The 12,202-nt window shown below is 50.9% G+C and overlaps 1 protein-coding gene across 1 annotated transcript in view; it reads right to left on the reverse strand.

Moving 5' to 3' along the window:
- Nucleotides 1-12,202, reverse strand: part of CACNA1D (calcium voltage-gated channel subunit alpha1 D) — a 301,466-nt gene that overhangs the window by 53,555 nt on the left and 235,709 nt on the right. Inside the window, 8 exon segments of the mRNA XM_059663279.1 lie at nt 1,606-1,716; nt 3,076-3,234; nt 5,543-5,744; nt 7,844-7,990; nt 9,470-9,522; nt 9,611-9,718; nt 10,299-10,386; nt 11,013-11,119. Of these exon segments, the coding sequence (XP_059519262.1) occupies nt 1,606-1,716; nt 3,076-3,234; nt 5,543-5,744; nt 7,844-7,990; nt 9,470-9,522; nt 9,611-9,718; nt 10,299-10,386; nt 11,013-11,119 (975 nt within the window).

Genomic DNA, 12,202 nt, shown 5'->3' on the forward strand with positions numbered 1-12,202 from the left:
GCACACACACACTGATACACACTCACACACATGCCATGGGCAAGTGGGCCTTCTCAGCCTAGAACAAACAAGCTTTTGGAAACCTCGGAGCATAATCACCAGTGAGGGGAGGGGAGACATGGCGTGGGGATCTGGGAAATGCTCCATAGATATGATCCGTGCTGCATTTCTCAAGGACTTCTGATGTCGTTATTTTGCAAACTTCCATCAGTCCAGGCAAGTATCATTCAAAGAAGGTGAGAGGGAAGCAAACCAAAATTTCCAAAGGAAATTAAGATGAATTTGGAAAAGGGGGGAACGTTTGCATGTGGAGGTGTGGACAAGTCACAGGAAAGAACACCTGGCCATGCATAAGGTGCCAGTCTGACCCCACTTCACTCGCCCCCACTCGTCACTTACTAATGTCCTTTCTTTTGGGTCCACAAAGAGCTGACAAAGATTGCACAGACATTAATTCAAATTAAAGAAAGGAACAGTTTTGAATTAGAATTCCGTGTAAGTAAGGAGTACGTAAAATCATTTCATAATCCAAGAATAAATTAGTCTTGCCAGGTACCTTCCATACAGATGAACCAATAACTGGGTCGCTGAGCTTGTCGTCCTCTGACTGACCATTTGGGGCTTTGCTAGAAAAGGATATAGCTCAGCCAGGACTGCTGCTCTGCCCACGGTTTTAGAACAAGGGAACATCGTTGGTTGAAGGGGACATGGTGGTGGTGGTGGCCACAGTCACAGTACTACCGCCTGTGACCACCTGGCACGTCTACAGCCTGGTACCACTTGCCCAAGCATGGCGCACCGAGGGATTCTTCACTCCTCACAGCACCCTGTGACACAGGACTATCACGTCTTCGCTTTATGGCGGAGGAGGCGGAGGCGTCTAGCGGTTAAGGAACTTGTTCGATGAGCTGGTGGAGAGCAGGGATTTGACTCCCGACCTGGGTGTGCTCTTTGATGTTGTCCTATCTGCCTATCTGTTATATTACAGACACTGACGGATGTGAGATGGATCCACTCCCTCCCAAAGGAGACACAATATGCTGAACTGTCCAACACAGTTTAACATATTTCATGTCTTGTTTTGTCTTGAAGTTAAAAGTTTCTAAATTAAATAAACAAAAAAATGGTATGGCTCTGCTCTGCAGTGGGTAGAAGTTTCCATAAAAGGTGAAGAAGATGCTGTAGACCAAGAACACAAAAAACCAATGTCTTTTTCCTAGAAATCTAAAAGTAAAATCAGGGCCGAATTCTTTCTGATGGGTGATGTGAAAGTGCTCCAGTAACGAAGCAAGTCTCCCGCAGACAACCTGATAATGCCGTTCTAGAAACAGAAACTAGGTGCAAAACAACCTCCATCCCACCAATTCCCAATGCTCTCCTCCCTTCCTCTTCTTCTTAGAATTGTTTTGATGAGGTTTTGTTTTTGCAGATTTATTGTCCCATATGTATACAGATGCCCTAATCAGATTTGAATGTTTGCAGGTGATAACCCAGTTAGCAGCCAGAACAATTCAGCATAATTCACTGACACAAGACTAACAGGAAGTGGGTGCTTCTCTGGGGTGATTCAGCAACAGCCTCTGTGAAACGGTTTCAGCAACTCACCTTAGGCTTAAACGCAATGACCTTCAAAACCATCTCGACAGTGAACACCCCAGTGAAGACCATGTTCAGGATGTCCATGGCGTCATTGAACATCTTGGACTGCTCATAGTGCTGTGGACGGAGACGGAAGAACAGCTCTCAGAGGCCCCTTCCAGGCCCACAGAAGGAGGCCCCCAGCCCTTCCTCCTGGCAGGCGACTGCCCTCTGGGGACACAGGCACCCTCTCCCAGTGACCCCACTGGCACTGTCAGGTCACAAGCCCTCCCCACAAAGTGCAGGGGCCTTGGCAAGGTGAGGATGACTGGATGCTGAAGGGGAAAGACATCAATTGCCTCTGCTCAGGATAAAAGGAACCCATCCCTCCTTCTGGCAGAGATCAAACTCAGCACCATGACCCAGGCACAATGCAGAACCCGCCCAAACGTCCATGAATAAAGGTAGGATTTGCTTAGGCATAAATTTTATGCCATTTAGTTCCATGTTCAATAAAAGGCAGCATTATCTTGACTTCCCCCTTCCCCCTATATCAGCACATGGTCCTTCTCATGCATAAAGGTTTCTCACATTAAAGGAAAGCATTAGGAAATCTGTCACTGGCTGTCTTTTAGACCCATTTTCCAGACAGCTCTGGGAGTTGGCTTGCTCACGCTCTTCAAGTCAGTGTGAAAACTGAATCTAGACCTTGGTTTTTGCTTCTTGTCCTAATGCAACTAGACAATAAACTACTGGAAAGGTTAACTAGTAAGTCTAGTAATTATAGTGTTTATATTAAATATATAGGATTATATTAAAAGCTAATATACTGTAATCCAGTGTGGCCCACTGAGGTGAATTGTACTCCTCGCCCCCAATGTGAGCAGAGAATAGCTGTGATGCAGACCAAACTCACTACTCCATGAACGGGAGGGTCCCCACCGCACACGGAGAGCTCCTGGGGACAGGATGTGACTTGTATGTTGTTTTCCAACACTGGGTGACAGGCCCAGAGCAAAGTGCCTGGCACAAATTATCCAACATGAACTTTGTATCCGAGGCAGGCATGATGGCCTTCCCATTTTAGCAATAAAGAAAGCAGCCTCGGGATGTAAATAACTTTCCCAAGGTTGCCCCCTCTCCCCTGCCCCCAGTGAGGAGTCCAGTCAGGATTGGAACCCGTCTGTCCAACTCCACATACACAGAGAGGCAGTCCTCCGCCACTCCCTGGCCCCAGGAGCCCCAGTAAAGGTTACAGAATTGAATGCTCCGGCTCCACGGAAATGTTACCTATGGCCACGCTGTACAGACAGTCTCTTAAACTCCCACCGTGATGACAGTTAGCCAAGACCGGACTCTGACCAAACTACAGCCCTGACTCATCAGAAATCAAACCCATCCTCTGGTGAGAGGCTGGCCTTCCACCCTCACATCCGGGGCACCGACTGTGCAGAAGGCCCAGACACGATCCCCATCTCCACGCGCCTCCATCTTTACCTGCATGGCCAAGCAGAGTGTGTTGAGCATGATGAGGACAAACATCATGTATTCGAAAGGCGAGGAGTTCACCACGTACCAGAACTTGTACTGGTAGGGGTTTTTGGGGATGTATCTCCGCACGGGGCGTGCTTTCAAGGCGTATTCAACACACTGACGCTGCAATGGGAGAGAAGAGCAACAAGGGGTCCTGAGGGAGGACGAAGCTCCCACCTGCTCTGAAAGAGCCGGCGCAGCACCTGCTGGGAGGGACCCAGGACCCAGGGGAAAACTACTCGGCAGCCCCCGTGGACACCACTCTGCATCAGGGACAAAGGGCCCCCAGCTCCATCACCTCCTCTGATTGTCACAGCACCCGCGGGGTGCCCAGATCCCCCAGACTGCTTCTATTTTACTTATTACAAAACTGAGCCAAGCCCTGGTCGGCATGGTTCAGTGGTTAGAGCACCAGCTTGGGAACTGAAGGGTCGCGGGTTCGATTTAGGTCAAGGGCACATACCTGGGTTGCAGGTTCCCATCCCAGTTGGGGAGCTTGGGGAGGCAACCAATTGATGTGGCTCTCTCACATCCATGTTTCTCTCTCTCTTTCTCTCCCTCTCTCCCCTCTTCTCCTCCCCCTCCCTTCTACTCTCTCTAAAATCAATGGGAAAAATATCCTCTAGTGAGGATTAACCAAAACAAACAAACAACCCACAACTGAGCCCAGAGCTGCAAATGGCCCGCCCGAGGTCGCACGGTGCACAAGCAGAGACATGGGCCTTGCCCCAATTCTCATTCCTACCCTTGTCTACGCCAGCTGGTTAGACCTGCAGTTCTCCTGCCCACACTGTCCTCCAGGACAGGAGACCAGGTCACGAGAGGCACAGACATCCCCAAGCCCCCGACAGGCTGGTTCATTGCCTGAGACTAGAGCCCCACAGCTGCTCCAGGATGGACCCATGTAAGTCACCTCTCAGGACGGAGTGTGTTAACTGCGAGTGACTAATGGTGAGCTAGCTGTGTGTCCATCTGCAAGCGTTTGAGGCTCAGGGGCTTGCCGTTCTCAGACCTCTGGGTCAGTAACGATGGCCTCCCCGCTCACTCTGGGGCTGAGACTGGTCCACCCTTTGCAGTGAGCCCGGGAGGAGCCTCCAGCCCCGACAGCTCGGCATCAGGCGCTGCTGGCACCTTGGCCCAGACCTACTCCCATTCTTCTGCTTAGACTCAGCTCTGACTGACTTCAGACAGGCTCCCTCCTGTCTGGGCTCTGGCCCTGCTATGACCTCACACAGTGACTCCAGGGGAGTCCCCCCACCCCCAATCTGAGTCTGCTCTGGATCTCGGTGGTGACATAATTTGGGCTCTGGTGCTGCCCAGCCGGGGGTGAGGAGCGGAGCCAGGCCTCCCTCTGACTGTCACTGGTGGAATTTGCAGCGATGTCCTGACAACTCAAAGCAACAGCTTCCTAGGAACCAAGCCAGCACTGTCCTCACGTGTCCCCCAGTGGGCATGGCTGCAGCCGAGACAGCAGACTGCCTCACCACAGCCACTTCCCCCAGGAAGCCCAGGCTGGCAGACTATTCTTGCTCACTCTGTCATCATCAAACCAAGATGCCAATGATAGAGGACCCGGGGAAACTCCCAAAGCAGCATCTCCAGCTCACAATCTTTTAAGGCTGAAAGGGGCCTCTACAGGCAGCTCCTGAATGCCCTCAATTTAGACACAGACCAGACCCAAAGGGGATCAGGGACACACCCACAGTCCCTGAGCAGGTGCAGGGAGACCAGGACCAGGATGCAGGCTACTTGGCTCCCTCGCACTATCACACAATCAGAGTCAAGGCCCCTGCTTCTATCGGGTTGGTTAAAACAAGGTGCTAGATAATGAGAGATTGATGCCAGGGCGATCTTAGTCCCAACTTTAAAGTTAGCGCCTCTTCCTGTGGTGTGACAGCGCACTTCCTCCTAACCAACGGTTCCCAACCAGGAGACATTTGACAACATCTGGAGATGTTTGGGGTTGTCACCAAAAACAGGGGTTGGGGCGTGCTACTGGAATCTAGCAAGTAGAGGCCAGGATGGTGCTAAACACGCTACAAAGCACAGCAATAACTCTCGACCTGAAATGCCAACAGTGCTGAGGTTGAGGAGATAAAAGACGGTCGTTAGGAGCTCTGGGAGCCTCACTGGTGCCTTCCGGCCTCTGGACACACCACCAGATGAGACTGAGAGCTGTCACCGGTGGGTCGACCACAGAGGTGGCCCAGGTCTGGGGGTGGATCCCACAATGACAAAGTCAAGTCTGAATCTGACAACCTCACTTTCAACAGCAATGACTCAGGCTGGCCATGGGTGTGCTCTGAGCAGGGCCCAAAGCCCAGGGACACACACAGGCAGCACCTTCCGCTGTGCATGGGGAAACCATCCACAGAGAAGTAATCCCTCTCCTGCTCGAGGGATGGAAGCCCAAACAGTGTGTGACTTTAACCTGATTTTTGTCCAGCTCACAGTTCTTATACTCTTTTTCTCCCTGCTCCTGGAACGTGACAATGACGAAACCCACAAAGATGTTCATCATGAAGAAAGCGACGATGATGATGTAGATGATGAAGAAGATGGAGATCTCTACGCGGTAGTTGTAGATCGGACCCACGTTCTCTCCGTTCGAGTCGATGGCTTTGTACAGCAACCTGGAGAGCAGAAGGACCCAATGAGCACGACAGCCCCACCCAGTCTGGGAGCCCCACCCCGCTGCCTTCCCAGGGCGTCCCTCTTCTGCATGTCCCCATGGCACAGACCCTGCACCGGAGCCCCCTCCCCGAGGCCCCCCTACACACAGGCGGGTCTCTGAGGCACCCTGGTTAGTGTGAGGCCCAGTCAGCCCAGCACTTAGGTGGGGCAGCTGGGATATATTTGTGATTGATGCTTGGAGGAATGAGAAACAAAAGATTTCACAAGTATTCAATCACAGTCCTTCCTATTCCCAGGTAGAAGAGGAGGAACGTCTCATGTAGGCACTGGCTGAACTGGAAACTGCACACTGACAAAGACAATAGCAAGCAACTATGGATTTCCAAAGAACTCAGAGAGCTTCCCCAAACGGAAACACACACTGAATTAAATACAGGCCAGGCAGAACTCCACAGGAAGAGGGGACATTACTATAAGGCCCCAAGTTAAATTCAGCCCCATTCTGATGCAGCGTCACCACTTCCAGGGCACCCACCCCTGGGTGCACTATGCTACACACCTTCACATCCATCTGCAAAGGTGGACATCACTGTCACCCCATCGGATGGGAGCTCAGAGAGGGAGCTCAGTGCCCAGGGTCACACTCCTCGGGGGCAGACCCAGAGTTGAGCCCAGTTCCTCTGAGCCCCAAGTCCCAAGCTGGTCCATTTCCCCTCAGCTACCGCCATGATTTGCTAAAGCACAATGTTCGAAACCTGAGACTCAAAACCTCCGTAGAGTAAAAGATCTTACTCCACACCTCTTCTCTCCTCAGCACCAGTTCCCTAATGAACAGCCCCACCCAGCCGTCCTTTCCCTGCAGGCTCTCCTGCAGAGCTCCCTGGCTCTCTCGTGCATCCAGAGGGTCTGCCAGCCTGAGAAGACCAGCCTGTCCACCTTCTGCAGTCCCTCTAGGCCTGGGAACTTGACATTCAGGAATCCAGCTAGGTACCTATGCTCTGGTGGCAGGAGCTAGAGGCGGGTTGGGGCAGCAGAGAACAGAGAGTAGCAAGGGTACAAGAGACCCTCCTTTGGTATTCCACCTCCTTCCTTCTTCCTGCTTTTCTTACTCTGCCCATCAATACCCTAGCCATTCTTCAGGACCCTATTCTGCACATCTGTGACACACCAGAACCTCCTGCCTGGTTTGATCACCTGACACACTAACTGAATTTGGGCTTTGAAGGGAGGAACCATGTTGAGACAACTGTTTTTTCCCATGGTGCCTAGCAGAACATGTCACCTGGAGCTGGTACCAAAAGCACATTTGATGAATGAGCAGGTGAGTGCCTCAGTGAAAGACATGGCACAATGGCAGCCATCCACGCCTGGCACATATTAGTACTAGGGATGGATGGATGGATGGGTGAGTGGATGCAAGGATGGATGGATAGATGGGTGGATGGATGGATGGATGGATGGATAGATGGGTGGGTGGATGGGTGGATGGATGGATGGATGGATGGATGGATGGGTGGATGAGTGGATGCATGGGTGGGTGGGTGGATGGATGGATGGATGGATGGATGGATGGATGGATGGATGGATGGATGAGTGGATGCATGGGTGGATGGATGGATGGTTGGATGGATGGATGGATGGATGAATGAATGGGTGGATGGATGGATGAATGGGTGGATGGGTGGATGAATGGCTTAGGACATTATCAAGACCCTATTTAGTGACCCTATTTAGCTTTACTGACATGGCTACCAATGGGAGTTGGCATGACAAACAAATGCCTTTGAGGGCTCCCCATTTCCATCCAGAGCTGCTCCCCAGGAGCCAGCTGAGATGAGCCCCTGCCTAGGAGCTATGCCCTCCTCTCCTGATTCCCCAAATCTGAGAGTCCTGAAGGCTGGCCACAAAGCTTAATCCTTTGTCTAATCAGACAGAGGGGCCCTGTGGGCCAAGAAGTGATTGATAAGTGGCCCAAAGTTTAAAAATCACAGGGAAAGCCTGAAGCTGCTGAGAAAAGCAGGACTCACTCTGGAGAGAAGGATGGCTGGAGTGCCCTGAGGCCGGAGGCACCTCCCTGCGGACGTCCCTCTGTACTTACTCAGGCCAGCCCTCGAACGTGGAGACTGTGAACAGCGCCATCATAGCAGAAAGGACATTGTCAAAATTGAAATCGCTATTTTGCCAGAGCCTCTCATGGACCACAGGGTTATCAATCTCCCCGTCCTTGTAGAGGATGAAAAGCCCCCTAGAGAGGAAAAGAAATGTTGGTCATCTTGGCGTGATGAGAAATCGGTCACAGCTGCCCCATCCCCACACTGCAGGCACCGACATGCTTGGTCTGCCAGCCAGGCCACTGACCTGAGCATGGCACTGCCTGTGTTTCTCCTTCTCCTGCCCTGTATTCAATCTCCTCTCCAGTTCACATAACTGTCGAGTAACTACTAGCTTAATGAGTATTCTCCAGAGCAACTAGGCAGCCACCGGCATATGCCGGATAACCAACGAAAACTACCAAACAATAAGCATTTCTCATACGCACTGGGCTCAGCATGTACACCGAAGAACCAAAAGCTTCGGCCTTGGAGAATTCCATAAGCTCTGGAAGCCAGCCCAGGCATCCTCTTAATCTGCATTTTAGCTTTAATTGAATTCCTTCTTTATACCAACAATATCCCCAGTTCCCCCCAAGATTCTATAATTTCTGGCACATGATATTTCTCATAGAATTTCATTTCTGGAAGGAGTCAATGTCTTTGTTTTACAGATGAGGAAGCGAGGCTTGGAGGGGGAAAGGAAGGTGACGTCACACTGTTGCTGCTCAATTTCAGGGGCGCACTCCACCCCCAGCCCACAGGCCTGGTGCCCCTGGAGGGGCAGAGCCAGCACATTACATTGGTGTTCTCTGACTGCACCTTCTGCTAAAAAGAAACCCCAAACCAGTGGAGGCAGCTGGACCTCCCTTGGGGACATCATCAAAGGATGGGGACACAGGGACTTCTGCACAGTCTTAGACTTTAGGCCATGGTTTCCGTGTCTGCCTTCACATTCTTTTGCATGGCTTGGGATAAGAGGCACGAGTGTTTCCCACCTTATCTCGCCTCTGTCTGTTCTTGTGAATGGAAATATGGCCAAAATGTGGGTGGCAGGAAACCTATCAGAAGATGGCAGCCAGCACCTGAATTCCAGGGAGTTGAGCTATAAGTTCTGGTTTGCGGAAAAATTACCCATCTGGCTGCAGGGCAAGTATGTCAAACTCACGGCCCTCAGGCTGCATGCCTCATTTATTTGGCCTGTGTTAGCCTTTGAGTTTGACATGCTTGCTGTAGGGTGAGCTTTCCGGGGCATTTCAATTGTTATTTTAGGGTTTAGTCCCCTCCCCTCTAGTTTGTAGAGTCTATACCAAACATCAAAGGCCATCTCTCCATTGTTTTGAGGTGATGAAAAGCTTTGTAACTAGATAGAGGTGGTGCTTACACCGTAAAGAGATCGTACTAAATGCCACTGAATTGTATGATTTAAAATGGCTAACTTCATGTGATGTGAATTTCACCTCAAACCAAAAGAACAAACAAACAAAAAACCCCCAGAAACCCTCCATTGCTGCAGTGGGCTGAGCACACGGGCCTCAGGGAGCCCACGCCTTCTGAAATGCCAGCACAGGCGAATCCTGCAAGTCTTCCATTTGTCCTTCCCAATTTCCCACTCCTGTGCACGGGACATTCACCTGCATTCCTCAGGGTTACTTTTGGCTTCATCTGTGCAGCGATAGAACTTTCCCTGAGTACAAAACAGACACAGAGAGTCAAATGCAAGCTTGCCCCTGAAGAGATCATCCGGGCCTCGTGCCCCAAGGCATGTCCTGTACCTTGAACAACTGGACCCCGATGCAGGCAAACATGAACTGCAGAAGGGTGGTGACGATCATGATGTTGCCGATTGTCCGGATGGCCACAAAGACGCACTGGACGACGTGCTGGGGGAGAGAGCAGGGAGAGGATGAAGGGGAGACTAATACCACCCAAGACTGTTTATGTGTCTGTGCATCTGCATATGACTTCCTGACTTTGTGGGGCTCTGTTAACTGTGGGGAGTTAGCCCCAGTGCATCATGGCTGCCTGGGAAGAGCACCGTGTAATGGGCCCCACCTTGGCTTCCTACCATGGGGCAGGGGGCAGGGGGGGCGGCACTGCCTGGCACACAGGCCCATAGGACTTCCCACCCCATAAAAAAACTTAGGAAAACATAAACCCTCTTTTGTACAACCTGCATGAGAATAGATTTAAAGACCAAAGTAAACACCATTAATAATATAAAATAAATGCTGAGTAACTACATAAAGAAAATATTTTAAATAAATGAAAATAAAGGCAATCATAACACTTAAGAATGGTATCAGGTTTGAAAGAGGACATTCCACTGGGTAGAAATGTCCTTTTGAAAGGTGAACCCACTTTAAAATCCATCAGGCCTCAGCCCAGCGCGAGCCCAGCCAAGTCAGTAAATAGAGCTAACCCCGCCGAAGCCAGCCCAGCCTGCGGGAGAGAGGCCCAAACCTTAAGTCCTTTTGCTCTGTTGATGGCCCTGAGCGGCCTCAGGACCCTTAAGACCCTGAGAATCTTCACCACCGAGATGGCACTGGATCTAAGGGGAGAAACGGGGAGGAAAGAAGGCAGAGGGCATTAGAGTTGGATGAAACACGGAGACTGTCACACTTGGCTCTCATTTTACTACCACAGCACAGCGTGGTGGGTCCCGTGTGGAGCTGAGCTAACCTCTCCCTGAGACTTGTCTCAGGCCCCTCCTAGGTGAAAATTTTAGAGGGCAAAGGAAAAGGGTCATATGTCCTGGAGATCAAGGGAACCTTCACTACTCAAAGCAGAAAGGGCTCCAAGAAGCCACCTGGTCATGTCCCTCCCATACAGAAGGGGAAGCAGGAGGATGCCCTCAAGGTCCTGGGGCCAGCCCTGGAGGAAGCCGGATAAAACGCTTTGAACTAGAACTTGGCTTCTTTCACTCTCTGTTGAAAGCAGATATCACAGAGAACAATAAGTCCAAGCTAGCAATGGGCACGGAAAGGACAAGAGAAACACAGGAAAGCAGGGACTGCCCAGGGCTTTCTGGCCTAGGTACCCATTAAGCTTTGCCAGGTGCCTAAGTGTGATGACTAAAATGATGCCCAGCCTTTACGAATCATGTTAAAATTCCTCACGTAAACCATCCTGCCCAGCAGTCCTGGTGTGTACGCACCCACACTCCTGAACACTTACTGGATCCCAAAGGACACCAGAGACACCCCGACGACCAGCATGTCCAGCAAGTTGAAGTAGTTCCGGCAGAAGGCCCCTTTGTGGAGGAACGCTCCAAAGGTCGTCATCTACGGGCAGAATCTGGGTGAGCTGACTGGTTTTCCTCCCCAGAGGAAGAGAAACCTGGGCTCTTTACAACGCCTGGAGGACAGTCTATCTTTACTAACAAGCGTGCATGATGAAGCCAGAAATGTAAGCCAACAGGGCTGAGCACCTGCATAATTTGTTCAGAAATGGCAAAAGGGAAGCTCACTTTGGGGACATATTAAAAGAAGAGAACAATTTAGACTTTATTACAGCAACAACAAACTTCAAACATGAACAACACTGGCATGTCCAGAGAGCCTGTCTCAGGAGAGAGTCCACGTGACCATACTTGCTGCCCAGACAACTTGGCTTCCCCACACAATGCTGCTTCAGGCCCTGAGTCCCTGGGAGAGCCTACACTGTTCCAACCCAGAGGCTGGACAAAGCGCTTGGGCCTGGCCGGTGTGGCTCAGTGGCTGAACTTCTACCCATGAACCAAGAGGTCACTGGTTTAATTCCCGGTCAGGGCACATGCCTGGGTTGCAGGCTTGTGCAGGAGACAGGGGATCGATGTTTCTCTCTCTCAGCAACGTCCCTCTCTCGCGCGCTCTCTAAAATCAATAAAAATATTTTTTTAAGAGTGCTGGGGCCCAGTACTCACCAGCTCTGTCTACACAGAAACCAGTACTTTGCCAGGGAGGCCTCTTCCTGCTCCTAACGGTCCTTAGTGGGTCCACCGTACCCAGCTCTTCTCACTCAGTTCTCTAGGTGGAGAGGGTGTGGCTAGGAAGCATCACCCGCGTCTCACCTAAGTCATCCCACTGCTCTCCAGTCACAGGCCGCGAGCACCTGGAGCCCACACCGTGGGTGCTCCCGTGAGGCTCTTACTGGTGATGGGGAAGGAGTTGGGTGAGGAAGTTCCCCAGAATGGAAACAGCAAAACACAAAAAATTCACTGTTTATACAAAAAATAAATAAAAAAGTAAAAGAGTGGGGAAGACTCAGGTAAGTGTCGGACAGGAGAGACAGAGTTGGGAACTAATAAAATTGGACCATATGAAATTGCCAACACTCAACCTTTTCTGACTTACAAAAATGGTAATTTCATGTGTTAAACCAAATAA

This window comes from Myotis daubentonii, chromosome 14 (genome assembly GCF_963259705.1).
Source record: "Myotis daubentonii chromosome 14, mMyoDau2.1, whole genome shotgun sequence".
Lineage (NCBI taxonomy): Eukaryota > Metazoa > Chordata > Mammalia > Chiroptera > Vespertilionidae > Myotis > Myotis daubentonii.